The sequence below is a fragment of the Cavia porcellus genome, unplaced genomic scaffold, assembly GCF_034190915.1.
Source record: "Cavia porcellus strain 051 isolate PalLab524CR breed Dunkin Hartley unplaced genomic scaffold, mCavPor4.1 scaffold_17, whole genome shotgun sequence".
NCBI classification, from domain to species: Eukaryota; Metazoa; Chordata; class Mammalia; order Rodentia; family Caviidae; genus Cavia; species Cavia porcellus.
In genome coordinates, this window is record NW_026947500.1 from 64,563,989 (window position 1) to 64,583,759 (window position 19,771).

General features: G+C 60.9%; 1 protein-coding gene across 3 annotated transcripts in view; it reads left to right on the forward strand.

Moving 5' to 3' along the window:
• Nucleotides 1–3,515: 3,515 nt before the first annotated feature.
• Nfix (nuclear factor I X) overlaps nt 3,516–19,771 on the forward strand; it is a 77,770-nt gene continuing 61,514 nt past the window's right edge. The window contains exon 1 of one of the 3 annotated variants that reach the window (XM_063228464.1): nt 3,516–3,840. In XM_063228464.1, coding sequence (XP_063084534.1) covers nt 3,814–3,840 — 27 coding nt within the window. In that variant the 5' untranslated portion in view covers nt 3,516–3,813. Of the gene's footprint in view, nt 3,841–4,685; nt 4,711–19,771 lie in introns of those variants that run through there. The other 2 variants (XM_063228461.1, XM_063228460.1) reach the window with 2 other exon arrangements.

Sequence of the window (19,771 nt, forward strand, 5' to 3'; positions counted from 1 at the left end):
ACTCAGGTGGAATGGAAGGTGTGTGTGAGTGTGCAGGAGGATATCATGTGTGTGAATGAAGGAGTGAGCTGTGAGGACACACTCAGGTGGAATGGAGGGTGTGTGTGAGTGTGCAGGCCACCGTGTGTGTGGAGGAGTTAGCTGTGTGTGAGGAGGAGAACACACTCAGGCATGGGAATGGATGGTGGGTGTCAGTGTGCAGGAGAACACCATGTGTGTGTGAGTGGGGGAGTGAGCTGTGTGTGAGGAGGACACACTCAGCTGTGGGACTGGAGGGTGGGTGTGAGTGTGCAGGAGAACACCTTGTGTGTATGAATGGAGGAGGATATACTATGTTTGAGGAGGATATACTCAGGCGTGGGAATGGAGGGTGTGTGAGTGTGCAGGAGGACATCGTGTGTGTGAATGGAGTAAGCTGTGTGTGAGGACACACGTGTGGGAATGGAGCATGGGTGTGAGTGTGCAGGACACCATTTGTGTGAATGGAGGAGTGAGCTGTCTGTGAGGACACAGGTGTGCAAATGGAGGGTGAGTGTGAGTGTGAAGGGGACACCGTATGTGTGGAGGAGTAAGCTGTGTGTGAGGACACACTCAGGTGTGGGAATGGAGCGTGGGTATGTGCAGGAGGACACCGTGTGTGCGAATGGAGGAGTGACCTGTGTGTGAGGAGGACACACTCAGGTGTGGGAATGGAGCGTGGGTATGTGCAGGAGGACACCGTGTGTGTGAATGGAGGAGTGACCTGTGTGTGAGGAGGATACACTCAGGTGTGGGAATGGAAGGTGGGTGTGAGTGTGCAGGCGGACACCGGTTGTATGTGAATGGAGGAGTGATTGTGTGAGGACACTCTCAGGTGTGGGAATGGAAGGTGGGTGTGAGTGTGCAGGAGGACACTGTGTGTGTGAATGTAGTGAGCTGTGTGTGAGGACACACGTGTGGCAATGGAGGGTGGGTGTGAGTGTGCAGGAGGAGCTGCACCCATCCACCCTCCTCCCTCCCCACCCCTCGCAGTGGTCCGCAGGTGCCCCATGCCCCTCCCCAGCGCTCTGCGGGGCCTCGGCCCGAGTCCTGGACTCTGCCCTGTAGCCCCCGGTTTCCCAGCTGCCCATGCACCTGCTTCTGAGCCTGGCCCCCCCCCCTCCCCGTGCCTCCATTTCCTGCCCCCAGTGCCCCGCCCCCGTCCTGTCTGGCCCCTCCTCCAGGAGGCGGCCCTGAAACTGTAACCGGTGTTAAAAGTTTCTGTTTACGAGAAGCCCTTGAATTTTTAAGGACATATCGATTCCCTCCGCCCAGGCCTCACAGCCGCTGTGGGTAGGGGAGAGGCCGGGCAGCCCCGCAGGGTCCCCCGGCAGCCGATGCCCGGCACAGGGACAGACAGACAGACAGGCGGACAGATGAGCAGAGAGAGGAGGCAGACACGAGGACAGACACAGGGACAGAGACACGGACAGACAGGCGGACAGGTGGGCAGAGAGACAGTGAGGAGGCAGACACGAGGACAGACACAGACCAGACAGGCGGAGAGCCATGGGAACCGACACGGTTGACAGTGGAGCAGACACATGGACAGACACTCGGAAACACACTCAGACAGACAGACACGAGGACAGACTTGGCCTCTGACACATCAGGCGCTACCCTGACTTCCGGGCACACGGCCGTGCTGACGCACAGGCAGCCTCTCCCAGAGCTCACACGTCCTCCTCATAGGCAGACGTGCACTCTGGACACACGCTTACATGCACTACTCAGGCTCATTGATGCGGCCTGACACACGCAGACTCACACCCCACGCCTCTGTACACGTCGTGTACGCCTGCTCTCCGCCACATAACCCTAGGAGTACCCCCAAGCCACAGGCCATGACCACCACATAGGAAGAGCTACGCAACGTGACACCACGGACACTTTTATCAGGGGATGGCTTGGCCGCATGCACACTCGTCCACGTGCTCACACTCAAGACACGCGCGTTACTCCTCCAGAGAGCCCATGCCATATCCAGTCGGGAGCATCACGTAAGCTAACGCTTTCTGCCAGAAAGTCCCTGGGGCACACACATGCATGTGCACATGCGCACACATGCATACGCAATGCAACGCATGTGCGCGTACCCATGATACCGGGCTCTGGTCAGGCGCCGGGCCGAGGACACGCCCTGCTGTCTTTGCTCCCCCCAGGCCCTGGTGCACCCAGCAGCCCCTTGCCGTCCCTGATTCAGACACCAATGTCACAGCCGGGCCCTGTCACTCCACTCGGGGCTCTAGGGTGGTTACGTCCTTGACACCCAGTCCCCAACTGCCGCCTGTAACCTGCCACTCGCCCCCCACCCCCCAGCGGCCTGGGCGTGAGGACCAGGAGACCCCAGGCAGTCACACGCATGCCCCGTCCTGCTCAGGTGTTCGTGCCCGTGTCTGCCATTCCTCTCAGCCCTGGAAATGGGAGTTGGGACCTCACCAGAGAGCGTGTCTGCATCTCCGAGTCCCCAGCCAGGTTCGTCCTCCAGAGGTGGCTTCCTCACTTCCTGCACTCTCCGCCTGGCTCTGATCAGAGCCATGTGCAAGTGTGCACGAGTGTGCAAGGGGCCTGCGTGAGCCCCTGTGCATGGCCGGCATCTTCAAGAGCACTCGGCGTGTCAGGCCTGGGGCGCCATCTGGTCTGCAGTGCGTGGCCTGGGCCCGTGTCATGCTGCGTGGCCCAGCATCACCCGGGTTCAGGGGTCCTTCCTGCGTGCTTGTCTCGTTCCCCCAGGCGCGGAGCAGCGTGTGTGGGTGTGACGTTGTGTTGTGCATCTCCCTCATCTTGCGTCATTCTCGCTGTCATGCGGCATCACTTCTGGCGTGGCACCGCGTGTGTGCTGCAGTAGTTGTGTGTGAGGTGCGTGACAGGGTGTGGTTGTGTAAGCGTTCTGTGGAACACATGTCAGTACCCAGGTGTATGTGTCAGTATGCGTCTGGAAGTGCCAGTGCGTGCTGGTGTGTGGCCTCTGTGTGTACTGTGGTGTGCGAGGCCTGTGGTGGTGGCTGTCAGGGTACCTGCGTGTGTGAGCCCAGGCGTGCCCTGGCGGGAATGCACACGTGGGTGCTGTGGCACGTCCAGCTTCAATATGTGTCTGCGTGTGGGTCTGGGCCCATGTGCAGGGGCTGTGCGTGTGTGCTGGCTGTGCCTGGTCGACGGAGAAGGTCGGGTGCCCACGCAACCCGCTGGCCCCAGAGGTGCTGGTCAGGGCCACCGCCTGTCAGCCGTGTCTGCGCCTGGCGCCGGCCAGCACGTGGCGGGGTAGCCGTGTCGGTGTGCGCCCGCGCTCGTGCGTGTGCGCGCCCGTGTGTGGCTGCGCGCGTGTGTGCGTGTGCGTGTGCAGCGAGTGTGCGCGCGGCGCTCCCGCCCCTCCCCTCGGCGCCCCTCCTCCCTCCCGCCCGCCCGCGCCGCCCGCCCGCCGCTCCCTCCCGAGTGCGCCGCTTCCAAACTTTGTCTAAACTTTCACTTTCGCAGCGAGGCGCGGCGCGGCGGCGGGCGCGGGGGACCGGCCGGGCGGCGGCGGCATGGAGTAGACGCGCGGCGACAGCGGCGACAGCGGCGGCGGCGGCGGACGCAGAGGCAGCGGCAGGCAGGCGGAGGCAGCGGGGCCGGGCGCCGGCGGGGCCGAGCCTGCGGGCGGCGAGCGCGGAGGGCGCGGGCCGAGCGCGGGGCCGAGGCCGGGCGGGCGCAGCGGGCGAGGCCGGAGGAGCCGAGCGGAGCCAGCGAGCGCGACCGCCGCCTGCCGGGCCTGCCCTCGCCGCGCCGCGGCTTCGCGCCCCCGCCCGGCGCCTCGCGATGTACTCCCCGTACTGCCTCACGCAGGTACGGCCGGCGGGCGGCGGGCGGCGGGCGGAGCGGGGCCGGGGTGCGCGTCGTGGCCGGGGGCCCCGCTCCTGGACCCCGGCACCCGGCACCCGGCGGGCTCCCGTGGGGGCCGGCTGCGTGCGTGGCTCAGCCCGGGCGCGGGTGCGAGTGCACGCGTGTGAGTGAGTGTGCGTGTGTGCACGCGCGGGCGCGAGCGCGGGGGCGGCGGGGCTCAGCCGACCGGCGGGGACCGCGCTGCGCACCGGGGTTGCGGGCTGTGGGTGACAGCGGCCGAGGGCGGCTCCGCGGGCGCAGCGGGCACCGGGCAGGCGTCCCGGGCAGCGCTGTGGCCGGCGGTGCTTGCGCTGCCCCCGCGTGCGTGCGGCCGGGGTGCCGGGCGGCTCCCCGAAGTCTTTGTTCAGGCCTCGCATGGGAGGGAGCGGGGCCGAGAAAATGGCGGGGCTCCCGAATTTCGGAGGCCGGGGCGGGAGGGAGGGCGCGGGCGTGCTGCCAGCCTGGCCGCGCCTCTCCCGGCGACCCTGGACTTCTCGGCCGCGGGGGCCCCCAAACTTTGCTCGGCACAAACTTTTGGGTCACCGCGATCTGGGTTGCTGCAGAACGGACCTGGTGGGACCCGGGGATCCCGGCCTGCTAACGGGAGGCAGGCTTGGGGAGGCAGAGGTGGACCCGTCCCGCGGGGCTGGGCGCGATATTGGCGCGCTGCGATCAAGTCCCGCCTGCAGCGAAGCACCCTGCTGCCGAGGCAGAGGCCGGAAGCCTGCCTGTCCTGCTGTCCCGCTCTCTGGGGATGGCAGCTTGAGCCTGGAGAGGGTACAGGGCTCCCCACAGCCCCGCAGGGGCCCAGACTGTGGGCTCCAGCCGCCGCAGGTAATGTATGGGGCAGAGGGAGGCCCTGGGGCTGCTAGCTGCCCGCTGGCCAGGCCTTGCCTACAGGAGTCTCCCGGCCAGGCCTGGGGCCCACGCCATCCCCCTGCTCAGCCTAAGCCTTGGCAGGCATTTACCAAGTGTGCCCATGGCATGCCATGGTTGTCCTGGTGGAGATGGCCAGTGGCATGTCAGGAGCACCCTGGGTTCCAAGGGGCAAAAGGGGACATCCAGGTGGGTGCCAGCTGTGGCCACGCGACCATCTTTTGGGCACAGGTGCACGCGCGTGTGTGTATGTGTGTGTGCGCACGCATGCATCCATCTGGAGTCTTGTGTGGGCACCGTGGGCTGGCTGTGGTAGGTACACCCATGGCCTAGGCAGCAGGTTTGTCCTGACCAGTAGGCCAGAGGGTGCTCCTGTTGGGGGCATAGGTTTGCAAATGCCTCGAAGTGTGCATGCAGGTGTGAGCCAGCAGTCTGACCCGGTAGCAGCGTCAGGGTCTCCCACATCTGTGTCTGACACAGCACTAGCGCTCTGTTGGGTCCCTCGTGAGATCGCTGTCTGGCCAGTGGTGTCTAGGCCCAGTCTGCCTCTGGGTGCTGCCTGCTACCTGGTTGGTGTCGAGGCTCCTTGCTTGAGCAGCCCCTTGGCCACCAGGCTACCAGCCCAGCTTCTGCACCAGATTCATAACACATCTGGGCTGTCCCCCTGACAACGCATGGCTGAGGCAAGACACCCTTCCCTCACCAGTGACAGGGGCTGGGATGACCCCAGACTCGAGGTGCTTGCTGGGGCTTGGCTTATGGCTCTCCAGAAGGGAGAGAGTGCCAGGCTGGCCAGGAGGGGAAGGAGCGGCATCACACCAGGCTGCCAGCCCTGCATGGTGGGCAGGTAAACCCCTTGGCTCTGAGCAGGCTGCTTCTGTGGGCCGGTCAGAGATGTCTGGCTGCCCTGGTCTCTGTTTTGACAAATCTTGCTGTTTCTGGAGTTTGCCCTGTCGCTCTCTGCTGCTCTGACAGCTGTCTTCTTCTCCATCTCTGTTCCTTTCCTGTCTCTCTGTCTCTGGCCTTCCATGTCTCTGAGTGTCCTCATCCCTCGTCTCTGCCTCTGCTCTGGCCCTGTCTCTTCCTCTCCCTCCCCCCGCCAGGCCTCAGCCTCTCTCTTTCTGGCCTCTCTTTCTCTTTCTCTCTCCTTTCTTTTTTTTCAAACCAGAATTGGCTTCGATTTTAAAGTCAATAAATGATTGAGCAGTAACGAGCCTGGAGCAGCGGGGCCCTGCCGGGGAGGCGCCGTGGGCAAGGGGAGGTGGGGGTGGAAACCTTCTTCCAGAAACAGCTGTGGCCACACAGCCCTGGGCCTGGGTCCTGTGCCGAGCTGGGGACAGTTGACCAGCAAGGCTCCACCACCACACACAGCCAGGTGTGTCTCTGCACTCTGGCGTCACATGCCAGACCCAGGAAGCCACAGACCTGCGTTCAACATGCATGAACCCACGCACACCCCTCGTGGTGGACATGGGCGGCAAGGCAGGGACCGTGGAAGCAGCAGGCTCATGGTCGCGGCCACCTCTGACCACAGACGTCCCTGGAGGGACTTGATCGTCAGATGACTCCCCCGAGACAGGCATGGGGATCACAGCCGTCAGTTCACACTTAGGTGTGCATGTGGACACAACACACACACACACACACACACACACACACACACACACACACACATTCAGGCTCCAGGATGGTCACCAGCGACGTTTATCTCCACGCAGAGACACAATGCTGCTGGTTAACTCGAGCGTGTGTGCACGGACAGCGTCTCACATGCACACATGTGCACCCCAGTGTACACTCCATCCCTGTTGGCTGAGGGGACGCACCCATGAATGTGCAGACACATACACAGAACGCATGGGGGACAGATACACACACCCTGAGATGCACACCTGTGCCCTGTGCTTACACCCAAACCTGTCTTTGCACGGCTGCACACGTACTCTTGCCCTGTGAGAGCGACCGGGGCCTCTGACCCCCACCCCAGCCCTCGGCGCTTCCTGGGTCACCAGGCCAGCCCTTCCTCCCTGCAAAGCCACCCATCTCTTGTCTGTGTGCCAGCCGGCTGTTGGCATTGTTTTTCAGTACTGAGGATTGCACCCGACGACTTCTCACTGAACTATATCTCCAGCTCTTTGCGGACTTTTTTTTTTTTTCTTTAATTTTTGAGACAGGGTCTTGCTCAAGTCCCCAGGCTGGGCTGGAGCATAGGATCCTCCTCTCCAGCCTCCAGCATGCTGGCTGATAGGCCTCGGCGCTGGCCCTGCATGGGCCTTCTGTCCCTATGATGGGTAGGACGCAGGCCTGGGGCGGTCATGACGCAGGGCCCGGCTGAGGCTCTGTGAGGTGCTGCAGTGCAGGGCTGGGCTGGGGTCAGCACCCTGGCCCTGTGGGCAGAGGTGGGGACCGCAGCCTCTCTCCTGGGTCCCATCACAAGTGTCTCCTGCACCCGGACTCCCATGGAGAGGGTAGGAGCTAGGCCTCGCTGCTCGCAGCTCTGAGTTAAGGGGCAGCCATGGCCTGGGGCGCAGGGCTTTCCTGGCCTCTAATGTGGCATGGCAGTGTATGTCTCCTCCCTGGGCTGTAGCAGAGCCTGGCTTTCAGTTACATATGGCGTGTGTTGGGGGGCATGGTGGTTCTGCTGTCTTCCTCCTGCGCCTGCCCAGCCTCTGGAGGAACAAGAGGGGGGCCAGTGCTCTCCTCCGTTAGGAAGGAGTTTCCTGCAGAAGGGAGAGGGAGAAGCCTGGGGACCGGCCCAGGGCTTCGTCCTCTCTACCTAGCTCCGTCTCAGGAGGCTGAGGCAGGAAGATGACAAGTTTGAGGTCCAGCTGGGTGCCTTTGCAAGACCCTGCCTGTCTCAAAATGAAAAGGGCTGGGGGTCAGGGGTGCGGTTCAGGCTGCCAACCCAGAACGCTGTCTTTCCTCGGCTGGATCCTGTAGGCCGTAGAGCGAGGCAGACTTGGGAAGCAGGGGACAGGTGCTGTCCCACGGGGCTCTGGAGTGCCAGGAAAGGAGCGGGTGCACAGACATGTGCAAGTCAGACACAGGGCAAAGTGTGGCGTGTCTGGAAGGACACTTCAGGGCTCCATGGCGACTGCTGCCTGGGCCACCCGTGGGCCTGAACGTGCACGTGGGACCCATGTGAGAGGTGTGTGTGTGGTATGGCGATGGCCACCAGGCCTGGTCTTCCTCTGAATGTCCTGCCCGTGTCTGGGCCCAGGCCTCCATCTGCCCAGGAGGTGCTGGGCTGCTGGGCGCTCTCGGCCCCCTTTGCTTCTACCCCGTGGGGAAGGCTCTTGCCTCAGCCTCCTCATGGGGTGAGGGCTGTGGTGTGGGCCCTGGGTCTGCTCAGGTTCTGTCCCGTTGAGAAGCTTGGATTCAGGGTCCTAGAGCTCCTTCCCCTCAGTGGGACCAAGAGACACAGGACAGGGTGGGGCTGCCACCTGTCAGTTTCTCCATTTGGGCCTGAGGCGGAGAGGGGGCCTGTGTGTCCCCACCCCAAAGCCTGGATGTGGGTGAGGGGCACCGTCATGAGGTGAGGGGCTGTCGGGGTCATCCTGGGCCCTGGGGGCCTCCATTCGTGTCGCCATCTTCCTCCGTGTGCCCGCATGGGTCTGGGTGGGCCTCTCTGCACAGGGCTCTGCATGCCATCACCGGGCACCCCCTGCATGTGACTCCTAGGACCCTGGCATTCCCCTAATGAGGGTCAGTGACAGCACACTGGTGGCGTTCGTCTCTGTGGATCTCCCACCTGACGTGGTCCCTGTCACGGTGCCACGATGGAGGGTTGGGGTTCCTGTCGCTGTCTCCATGTCCCAGTGGGGCTGCTGTGTCCCCAGCTGGCCATGTGTTCCAGCATGCATTTCTGGGTGATTGGCGTCACAGCTGGGCATGGGTCAGCATGTCTCACGTGCATCTGCGAGTGGCACCTATGATGGTGGGTGTCCCAGGCTCGTCCCCATGACACACCTTGTCGCGTGGCCCCCGTCCCTGCATCCCTTGGCCTCTGGTCCTTCCCGGGAGGCGAGGACTCGGTGGCCCGGCCAGCGGCACAGAGGCCCGTTGTGTGTGCAGCAAGGTGCGGTGTGTGTTCGGCTGCCTGCAGCCCTCCCTCCGGCTGCCCGGAGCACATTGATCTTGGCTTCTGCCCGTGGCCGCCCTGGCCTGGCCAGAGGGTGTGTGGCTGTCTCTGGGGACCTGAGCCCACTGCTCCTGCCATCCCCAGCCCCCCGCCAGGCCTGCCCGGCTCCCGCACCCTGGAAGCCCATACTGTCCCTCTGGGGCTCGGAGGGCACGGATTTGGAAACTGAGGCCCCCCCACCCCCTTCCTCCCGCCCTCCTCCCGCCTCCCCTCCCGCTCCCTCTCTCCCTCTCTCTCCTGCCAAACGCGTCTTGGCTCTGTCTGAATATCTCTCCTCCTCGATTTTTGGCTCCGGCTCTGGGCGCGCTCACTAAAGGAAGAGGACTGGCTCCCCGCCCCCACCTTCTCGCCCCCTCCCTCACCAGGAGCCCCTTGGAGGGTGGAGGGGCCTGGTGCAGGGGCCCAGGCCCCTGCATGGGCTTGGCCGGGGGGCACGGGCCTGGTGCTGAGGGGTGGCATGCAGGGTAGCTGTGCTGCCTGGCTGGGTGGGCAGGCGGGGAGGGGTCGGGGCACCGAGCTGGGGTGTCTGGCTTCTGGTGGGGCTGGCAGGCCTTGGTGAGGCGCAGCTGTGCCCACAACCCGAGCTGCGTTTGCCACCACTACCGATGTGGCCGCGCCAGCCAGGGAGGGGGCGGGCGGCGGGCACTGCGGCGTGCCACAGCCAATCAGAAGCCGGGGTGACACGGGGGAGCTCTCCCCCCACTGGACCCCGCCCTGAGGGGAGGTGGGGGTGGTGGCCAGCAGCAGGCGGGGGGCAGTGCCCACCACCACACCACAGACCCTGCCCATTCTGCTGGCGCACGATGCCAGCCTTCCTGGCGCAGACAGTGAGGGTGGGGGTCTGCGGTCCCCACTCGGATCTGTGTGAGCCAAGGTGGAGGCAAGAATGGCTCGCTGGGCATCGACCCCTCCCCAGCCCCGGGGGCGACTTCAGTGGGCAGTGGGTGCAGCACGAGGCGAGGGTGGCTCATCCAGGTGGCAGCTTGCAAATATTGGCTCCATCCACATCCCGGGGTGCCCAGGTCCCCCTCTCTCTCCCATAGTCATGGTCTCACTGGCACAAAGACTGGCACACGGCTACGCATGGCACTCTGCACCCCTCCATTGCACACATGGCCGCACAAAGAGCTCGGCCCCGCACATACATGCCTAGAGACCACGGCCACACTGCACGCACACGTCTGCTGCACGACACTGGGGAGGCTTGCGCGGGCGCCATCATGGGGACACGCAGCCGGTCATGCCATCTCAGGCCAGAGACACATGTGCAGGCCGCACGGCCGCCGTCAGGCACGCCTGAGCACACGCAGGGAGGTGGTGCTGCAGGGTTCTGCCCGCTGCCCCAGCTCTGCCCCCCAGGTAGCCTGGAGCCCTCGCCTTGATGTCCCACTGATCCCTTGGCCTTGTTTTTATTTGGAGGTGATGGGGCTAGAAGCCAGGGCTCCTCTGTGCCGAGGAGGTGCTCTACTGTGGAGCTGCACCCCAGGCCAATCTGGTTCCCCATTTCTGGCCCCGCAGAGGGGAGGAAGGAGGGGGTGGCAGGGAAGCCTTTAGTAAAACAGCAGGGTGGATGTTTACCCTACAGGGCCTGGGGATGGTCCTGGGGCACTGGGGCTCGATGCATGGCAGCCTGTGAGTGCCAGGACCCTCTGGCTCTGTTACCCTCTGTGCCCTCCATGCGGGGCACTGGGGGGCAGCATGCGATACTGCGGCCATCCTGTCAGGCCACAGTGAGTCACCGGCTGGCTGCAGCACCTGGGGTGCTCCCTCCTCCTCTCCAGGCCTCTGCCTTCATCCAGGAGCCGGGCCATGGCCAGGGTGTGAAGCGCTCAGGGCAGGGAATGCTTCTCACTGCCCGGCGGGAAGCAAGTGTGGGTTCCGCACGTGGCTGGCCAAGTCCGAGGAGAGCCATTGGCCACAAAGGTCAGAGACAGAGCCGTGGCCCGAGTCCTGCCCAAGGCACAGGAAGAGGGCAGTCCCTTCACCTTGGTGTCCCCGGTGCCCTTGTGAGATGCACCCCTCACATCACTGCAACCTCTGGCCTGTCTCCCACCCACAGACGGGGCTCTGACCCCCTCAGTGCCCCTAGGCTTGCTCTCGCCCTCACTGGGCACGATGCCCTCCCCGAACCTTGCCAGGTGCCTACCAGAGCCCTCATGCCAGGGCATTCCTTCAGCAAATATTTACCCAGTGAGTCTTGGGTGCCAGGCCCTGTTCTAGGCCCTGGGGGCTCTGGAGGAAGAACCCGCGAAGGTGCCAGGCCTGGTGGGAGGGCAGTCAGCAACTGATAAACAAGGGTGTGTCCTGTCCTCGAGGCAGCGCTGGCTGCATGCGTGCAGGCTCTCGGGCCGGGTCTGAAGGGGTCGGGTGGCCACGTGGCTGGTGCTGATTCTCAGCCCTGCCCTGCCTGGGGCCAAGTGCGGCCTGCTGGGCTTTCTCTGTGCAGCAGGTGGTGTGGAGGGAAGGGTGCTGGACTCAGGACAGCACGCAGTGCTGACTATCACCTCGCCACTGCCTGGTGGTTACAGGCTATGGTGCCCACTGAGGCCTGGACCATTGCGGCTGGGCCTTTCTGTGTATGCTCTGAGCTTCGGTGGGCGCTGGGCATTCTTAGCTCTGCCACTGTCGGGGGGGGGCAGCGGCGGGGGCAGCTGGTGGCCCGGAGTGGCACTTCCACCTGGGCCCCTTGATTTAGCTCCCCCGGGGCGGGTCCAGTTTATTTTTACCCCAGCCTGTCACCCTGGCAATACCAGCTTGTGCCATCGTCGTAGGATCTTGGGGTCCTGCCCATAGTGTGGGGGGACCTGGTTTTGCCTGCACAGCCCCCAAATGTCCATGGATCCCAGACTTTCTAGCCCTGAAGCTCTGGAGTGGAGGCACTGAGCGGAAGGCCAGTGGGGTCGGCACCGCAGGCTGGTAACTGCTGTGCCCGGCCTGGTGGCATTTGGCTTGGCCCCCTGCCTGGCTGCCACCCCCACCCCGTGCCTGGGCAGAGCCGAGCGGCTGCCGCTGCCAGTCTCCATTTCAAAGCTCGGGGTGGGGGTGGGGAGCACTGGGCGCCTCCGGGTCCCCTACCTGGCCCATGCCACCCGGGGCTCGAGCTCTGTGCCCGGGCTGCTGTGCCCGCCACCTCTTTGTAGCCTGGCACTTAGCACGATTTCCGCCCGGCCTCCCTCTTGCTTGCCTCGCTTCCGAGGCCTGTAATGGTTCACTGTCTCTGGTGTCTCCTCCTTTGCCCTCCTGAAGGCGCCAACCTCACTCCAGAGCCACCATTGCTGGCTCTGTGGCCTTCTCCACTGCCTGGAGCCCAGGCCTGTGGGCATTGGGGGCCTTATGGGTGCCCAGGCCAGCTGGCCTCTCCCGCATCCTCCTGGAGCCCCAGGTTGCAGCTTGGGGGCCTTCGGACTCCGACAGTCTCTGGGCCCTGTGCTGGCCACCTGGAGAGCAGGGTGGGCACCTCTGCCCACGTTGAGGGCCCAGAGTGGCAGAAGCCATGCTCTGTGGTGGGGGTCGTTGGCTGTCCTTCCAACGGGGGCTCTGAGATTCCTGCTGCCACCTCAGGAGCGGGCTTGGGACGGAACCAGGTCCTCAGAGGAGGGGCAAGGGGCTCAGAGGAGCTGGTGTGCTGCCCTCCCCCACCCGGCCCGCTGCCTGCGTCTCTGTCTCTCGGCACCAAACAAAGTTTGCTAAGTAACTTCAAATGTTATTTGAGGACGGCCTGGCCCCAGCCCAAGGCGGCCCTGTGGAAACTTGTTTTTCGCTGCCGAGGCTGCAAGTATCAAAGACTTTCGGGGGGGTGAGGTGGGGGGCACTTGCACGCTTCTCCCCGCACTGTGGCAGGCGCTGGCCCCAAACACTCACTCGGACACACATGACAGACGAACACACTACCCCATGGCCCGGACGGCACGCTTAGCTTGACCTGCTAGGGAGGCCGTGGGCACTCCATCACCCCTCCCACGGTGACACGGGGGCTCTGGGTGGGCACGTGGCCTGCGCCTTGAGCTCCTAAGTCTCCAGCTCTCTGGAGTCCCAGTTGTGCTCGGTCGGGGCTGCCAGCCTCAGTTTCCCCAGCCACAGATGTGGCTGGCATGAGGCTTTGTGGAACCCCATGCTAAGTGGGAAGACACAGGGTGACTGGGCCAAGACCCTAAATACGAGCCCAAAATGGAGGTCCGATGCCCAACACTGCTTTGCAGCCCGGTCCATGCAGCTGGACTACAAGAAGGCTGGGCCTGGCCTGGAGCATGCTTCACCTGCCGGGCACCCTGCTCCCTCGCCTCTCTTCCCCGACATCCCAGTCCTCTTGGTTTGCCCCTTGCTTCTCTGCTGGTCCAGCTTCCCTGCATCTCTCGCCAGATCTCTTCCTTCTCTGGGTTTCTGCCGGCCCTGCCCAGGCCTGGAGCTTAGGGAGGGAGTGGGAAGTGGGCGTGGGGTGTCTGTCCGGCGCACGAAGCCACTCAGGCGAGGTCGCCTGTACCCTTTGGTCCCTGACACCTCAGGGAGTCCCTAAACCTTAGGGAGAGGCTGGGCACAGGGAACTCAAGGCGACACCGTGGGCAGGAGAGAGCTGTCACAGGGCCCTTCAACAGGGCTCTTCTGAGCCCACTGAGGCCCAAGGAGTGCGGTGGAAAAATCAAGGCCCCAGGGCCCCCGGGCCACTGTCCTCCTCCAGTACTCACAAGGCTCCCCACTAGGTGGGTTTTTGGGGTCCCCCAGGCCCAACCCCACATACCGCCTCATCTCCACTCATAGTCAGCGCCCGCAACACCCCGCCACCCGCAGTCTGTCGAGTGGTGACAGCCTGTCACAGGCACCGCCGCACACCGGCACAATCTGTCGTCCACGCACAGTCTCACACACAACCTGTCACACACACACGCACACACATGCACACACAGCGGCACAGTCGCACACACAGACAGCCTCACGCGATCACACCAAGCGTCACAGCTTGTCACAGCCATGGATTCCTCACAATAAAAATAACAGCGACTGTTTCCAGAGCAGGCGGCCGGCCAGCGGGCGGGCAGGCGGCCTGGCCCCGCGGCCTCCCACGACCTCCCCGACGCAGGGCAGGTGGGAATGACCTGTTTGACAGCAGAAGAGGCTGAGGCCACAAGGTTAAGGGCCAAGGTCACAGGGTGCCGTGCGGTGGGGGAGTTGCCTGCAGGATCCCCAGGAGCAGCAAGACTTAGATGGTTGCTGTTCCCCTGTGACCCTGTCCCCCGATCTGGGCTTCGACTCCTGTAGGAACCCCTTCCCCTTCCGCTGCCCCAGGCAGGGAAAGCTGAGGTTCTGCACCAAGGTGAAGGGTGCTCACGCTGCCTGTGGCCAGGGACACATTCTCCCTGCGAATGTCGCGGGGTTCCAGGTTGGGCACTGGGAAGCCTGTGCCTGCGTGCAGTTTACTGGGTCTGAGGGCCATGTGCAGGTGCAGAGGGGAGGCCAGGCCTCCCTGTGGCCTGATGTGCCTGGGGTTAGAGTTAGGGCTAGGTGCCCCCCACCCAATTCTGTGGTGCTCCCTCCTCCCTCACCACCGTCTGCCTTCCCCCCCTACCCCTTCTTTGCCCCCACCTACCTGCTCAGGGGCTTCCCCCATTGTAGTTGTCTCTGCCAAAACTAACATGGTTGGCTCCAAGGACAGCCCTGGGAGGCTTCTGGGCCACCCGTCCTGCCCCTGAGCCCGCTGGGGTCCAGATCCCGGCCCTGCTGGTCCTGACAGTGCCCAAGTACACACAGCCCTTCCTTGCTGGAGGCCTGGAGTCCCTGGCACACAGAGCCCTGCTCTGCCAAGGCCCAGGCCCCAGGTGCATGTGTGCCCCAGTCCCATGGCTCTGCAGGGCATTTGGGGGCACATGTACACACATGCACATGCACACACACACATACACATATACATACACACAGTATATACATACATACAAATACACACAATATACACATGCACACACCTGTACACATGTATACACAAATGCATATAGACACATACACATATACACATAACACAATATATATACATGCACACACATGTACACAAAGACATATAGACACATAACACACAAACATACAGAGATGCATACACTCATATATACACACATATATACATACATATACACACATGCATACATACGTATACAGATGCATACACGTGCTCACACATACACACAATATACACATACAGACACACAGTATACACATGCACATACATGCATACATATGCACACATGTACATAGATGCATACACATGCACAAACACACATGTACACTCATATAGACATACAAACACATACATGCACATATAATGTACACATGCACCCACGTACATGCACACATATACACAGACACAATCAATAAAGATGCATGCATGCACATATGCACATATGTACACACTTATGTGTAGATATACACACATGCATAACATACATACACACATGCATATATGTGCACATACAATATGCACATACCTGCAAACACACATACACATATGCAAATATGCAGACACATGCAGAGACACATATACAGAAAGACATGCATACACGCACATACACACATATACACACAATATATGCACATGTACACAGCTGCATATGCACACATATAAAGACATGCATACGCATGCATGTACACATACATATACACATATGCACAATATACACACAAACACAAAGATATACATGCACACACATGTGCAGACACACTCATACACATACATGCACACATACAACATGCATACGCATGCATGCACACAATACAATATACACATACAAATATATGCACACACATACATACACACAGATAGACACATACACAATACAGGTGCATGCATACATACGTGCACACACATGTACACTTATACACAATACACATATACATACACATGTGCACAACATACACTCACATATACATATACATGCACATGCAATATACACATACATGCCCACAAGCACATGCATACACATATACACACATACATGCATATATACACACATACAGATATACATGCATGCACATATATATGCTCACATGTACATACACACATACACATGCATATGCACACAACACACACAGAGATGTATACATATGCATGTATGCATAGATATACCCACATACAGATGCACATACACACAGACATACACATAGACACTATACACATATATGCACAAATACATATATACTCACAAAGATACACGTATACACACATATTTATACTCACATACATACATACACATATGCACACATGCAGACTCTGTCCCATGCAGTGGTTTCAGGCCATGTTGGAAGCATATCTATCCCCCGGCCTCATTCCAGGCACATATGTACACCCAGGCCTGCCAAAGCTGGGATGCACGTGTGCAGGCTCTCGTCTGGTGCAGCATGGGGGTCTCAGACACATCCAGGCATGGACAGCCCTATCTCCCAGGAGGTATTTCACCCCTGGGGCCGTGAACTCTCACCAGCCCCTTTACCTGCACGTGTAGCTCCAGGCCTGTGTGGGCACACACCTCCGGAGCAATACATGTGTGTGGTTCACGTGAATGCCACACCTGCCAGGCTGCCTAGGGCACCTGGCTCTAAAGCTACTCTCAGGCTGCTGGGGGGAGGGCTGGCCGGGAGGCTGGATTGCCGCCATACTCTTCTCTCTTAGGAGCATCACCTCCCCAGGTGTCCCTGGGTGCAGAGGTGCCAGGCCATAGCCCAGTGGGCCTCGCAGAGCTCCGTCTGTATTTGAAATGTGCACCTTTAAGGCGGGTATGGTGGTGCACGTCTGCCATCCCAGCATTTGGGAGGCTGAGGCAGGGGGATAACCGAGTTTGAGACCAGCCTGGTCTACAAAGTGAGCTCAAGGTCAGCCAGGACTGCACAGTGAGACCCTATCTCAGAAAGACTGGAAAAAAAATGTGAGCCTTTACACGGCTTATACACACAGGAGAGCTGCTCCTCTCTGTCTGTGCCTCATTTTCCCCACCCCAGCAGGATTCATACCAAACCGCTTGGTGCACACGCCCAGCCCAGCTCAGCTTTTGTGAAGCCCGGGGTCCCCTTCCTCACCTGGCCCACTACTGGCCGGACTGCGCCTCCACTCCTTGTGGTCCTCCTGGGAACACAGCCGCGGGGGTGGGTGCTGGCTGGAGATGCTGCTTAAATTAATCCTGGGTGACAGCCTGCAGTTCTCCACCAGGAGACCCTGTAATGCCCTCCCTGCAACACCTACCCTTCCCAGCCCCCAGCTTGGCTTCTCCCAGGGGAGCCCAGGGCTGGGTACCTCCACGCGGAGGTTGTGGGTTCCTGCATGGCACCTCTGGGGCACAGGTAGTTGCTGAGCATTGGGGAGTGGGTGACCTGGAACTCCTCAGAGCCGCCCCAGGCCAGCGTTATTACCTGGAGGTCATGATGCTGCTAAACACAGCGAGGGGGCCACTGCGCCTTCACGAAGCCCCCAAGGAACCTGGCAGGGCGCACCCCACTCCTTGAGGCCCCTTCCCAGCCCAGGCGAGCACTGTGCTTGAACCCGCGACCCCTGCAGAGGCACGGAGTGGGATCCCTTATTGTGACTCTGGGTGCCCTTAGCGCAAAGGCCTTCTGGGTCAGCTACAGCCACGGGTTGCAAGCCAGGGAGAGGGCCGTTGGGCGCGCATCTGGCGCCTGCGCCTCCATGCACGCATCTGGTCCGGGGCACCGGCGACAGAGGGAAAGAAGTGGCAGCAGCAGGATAGCCCGGGGGTCAGAAGCACGGGCTCCGCAGGCGCAGGCGCGGGAGGGGGGCTCCCCTCACCCTCCAGGGGGGCGAGGTGCAGTTTCGGCCTGGGAACCCCAGAAAGTGACCCCGCCCGGCACCAGGGCCTCATCACGAGCAGTGCCCAAAGCAGAGGGTGGGCGTCCTGGCCTCAAGTGTCCTGACTCTGTCATGGAAGGCCCGGGACAGCGATGGGGTGCGCGGGCATGAGGTGCGTGCGGTTCTGAGCTGGACGACAGGTTGGGGCTCCTGGGGTATCCGTCTGAATCATTCGGGCTGCAGATCCCAGCTCTTTGGTGAGCCGCCTTTCTCCGCTTTCCTCTGTTCTGTTTTTGGGGAGAGGGGAGGCGGCAGGGAAGTGCACCGGGCAGTTCCATTTGCTAGGAGGGAGGGTCGGGGGCGAGTGGTGCAGAAAGGCGACCCAGGGTCCAGAGGGCTGCTCCCCGCTCCTGCTCCCTTATGTCTGGCAGCTGCGTGGCCTCAAACAAAAACAAAACCCAGAAACTAACCCCACAGCCACCCGTAAAACACTTCTCCGACTCTGAGGGGCGGTACTGCCTTGCCTCCTGGGGCGCCTTCTTGAATTTGGGGGCACCAAGATCTCCTAGCCAGTCAGCCGAGTGGCAAGACTTTGTGGGGAGAGGAGGGAAAGTGCAGTCTTGGGGTCAAGGTCTTGTCCCCCAGCCAGAGCTGCCTGCCCTGCCCCGGAGGGCAGAGAAAGTGCCTCTGGGGAGCCCTCGTAAAGCAGCTCTGGTCTCCCCAATTACTTAAACTTAAACGCACTTTGATGGTGTTAAGACCATTTCCCTTTCCACGTGTGGGTGACTCAGATGCCCCAGCAGCTCTAGCCAAGGATAGAGGCCGAGAGGGCACCGCCCTGCACCCATGACCCAGGGGCGGCCCCTTGGGGTAAGCACCCCACACCCTACCCAGTCCATGCACCGTAGTGCTGGGCTCTTTTTTTTTTTTTTTTTTTTTTAACTTATTTTCATCTTTTCTTTATTTATTTATGTTTTTTTGTCTTTTTGAGACAAGGTCTCCTTATACAGTTAGGCTGGCCTTGGGCTCACTTTGTAGTCCAAGCTGGTCTTGAATTTGCAATGACCCCCCTGCCTCAGCCTCCTGAATGTTGGGATTACAAGTGTGCACCACCATGCCCGGCTCCTTTTCTTTAAAGAGACACTTTTTTTTTTTAATTTAAAGGAGTTTTTACTACTTTTACAAACCAATGAGACAGGCTGCATGGTGGAAACCATTAATGCGGGGTAGAGAGTTCCAGGGACAAAACCGTGTGGCCAGCGAAGCTCCCCAGTCCTGAGACTAAGCCTGGGGCGCCAAACCCCAAGGGAAACTGGCGGGAGGCATCTGGGCTCCCTGGCTGCAGAGGCATCGGCATGGAGATGCAGGGGATGATTAGGATTTTAATAAAATTGTATCTCATTGAGAAGGGCACTTCTGCACGCGCTGCCTCTGCCGTTGGAGCCTGGGTTTGCCACGGCAAAGTCTGTAATCAGAGAAAAATACCAGCTTTGTTGAGGGTTAGAATATATCATTGGCTAATGTGTGTGGTTTTTTTTAAATAACGCTAAGCATTGGAATAATTAAAGAGTGAGAAATAACTCCTCTCCTCTCCTCTCCACGGGCATTGTCTTCTCTAAAACTGAAAAGAGTGCCTTTGCTTTTCGGCAGAGCCGGTTAGTTTTAATACGGGCTTCTTGGTTTTTTTTTTTTTTTTTTCTTCCCCCTTCTCCCTCTCCCACCTTTCCCTTTGCTCTGGTCTGACTCGCAAATCCAAACTGGCAGAAGCCTGGAACCTCGCGGCGGCTGGCCCTGACCCACTGCCGGGTTTGCACGGGTTGATTTTAAAAAGGAAGACAGAGAGAGGCAGAGGCGCTGGGCTCCGGTGCCCTGTGCCAGCCCAGCCCGGGGCTGCTTTCCAGGTGGTGCTGCTCACCAGACAGAGGGAGGATTGGGGGTCTCTAGAGACCTCTTGCTCGAGGGCCCAGGTCTCCTGCTCTGCCGCCGTAGGTAGCAGGAAAAGAACCAGTGGTCCTGAGGACCCGCGGTAGGGCCCAGACATGCCCACTTGGGCTGGGCCTGGGGATCCCCCGCAGGTCAGTGCCTCCACGCTGCCCGAGGGC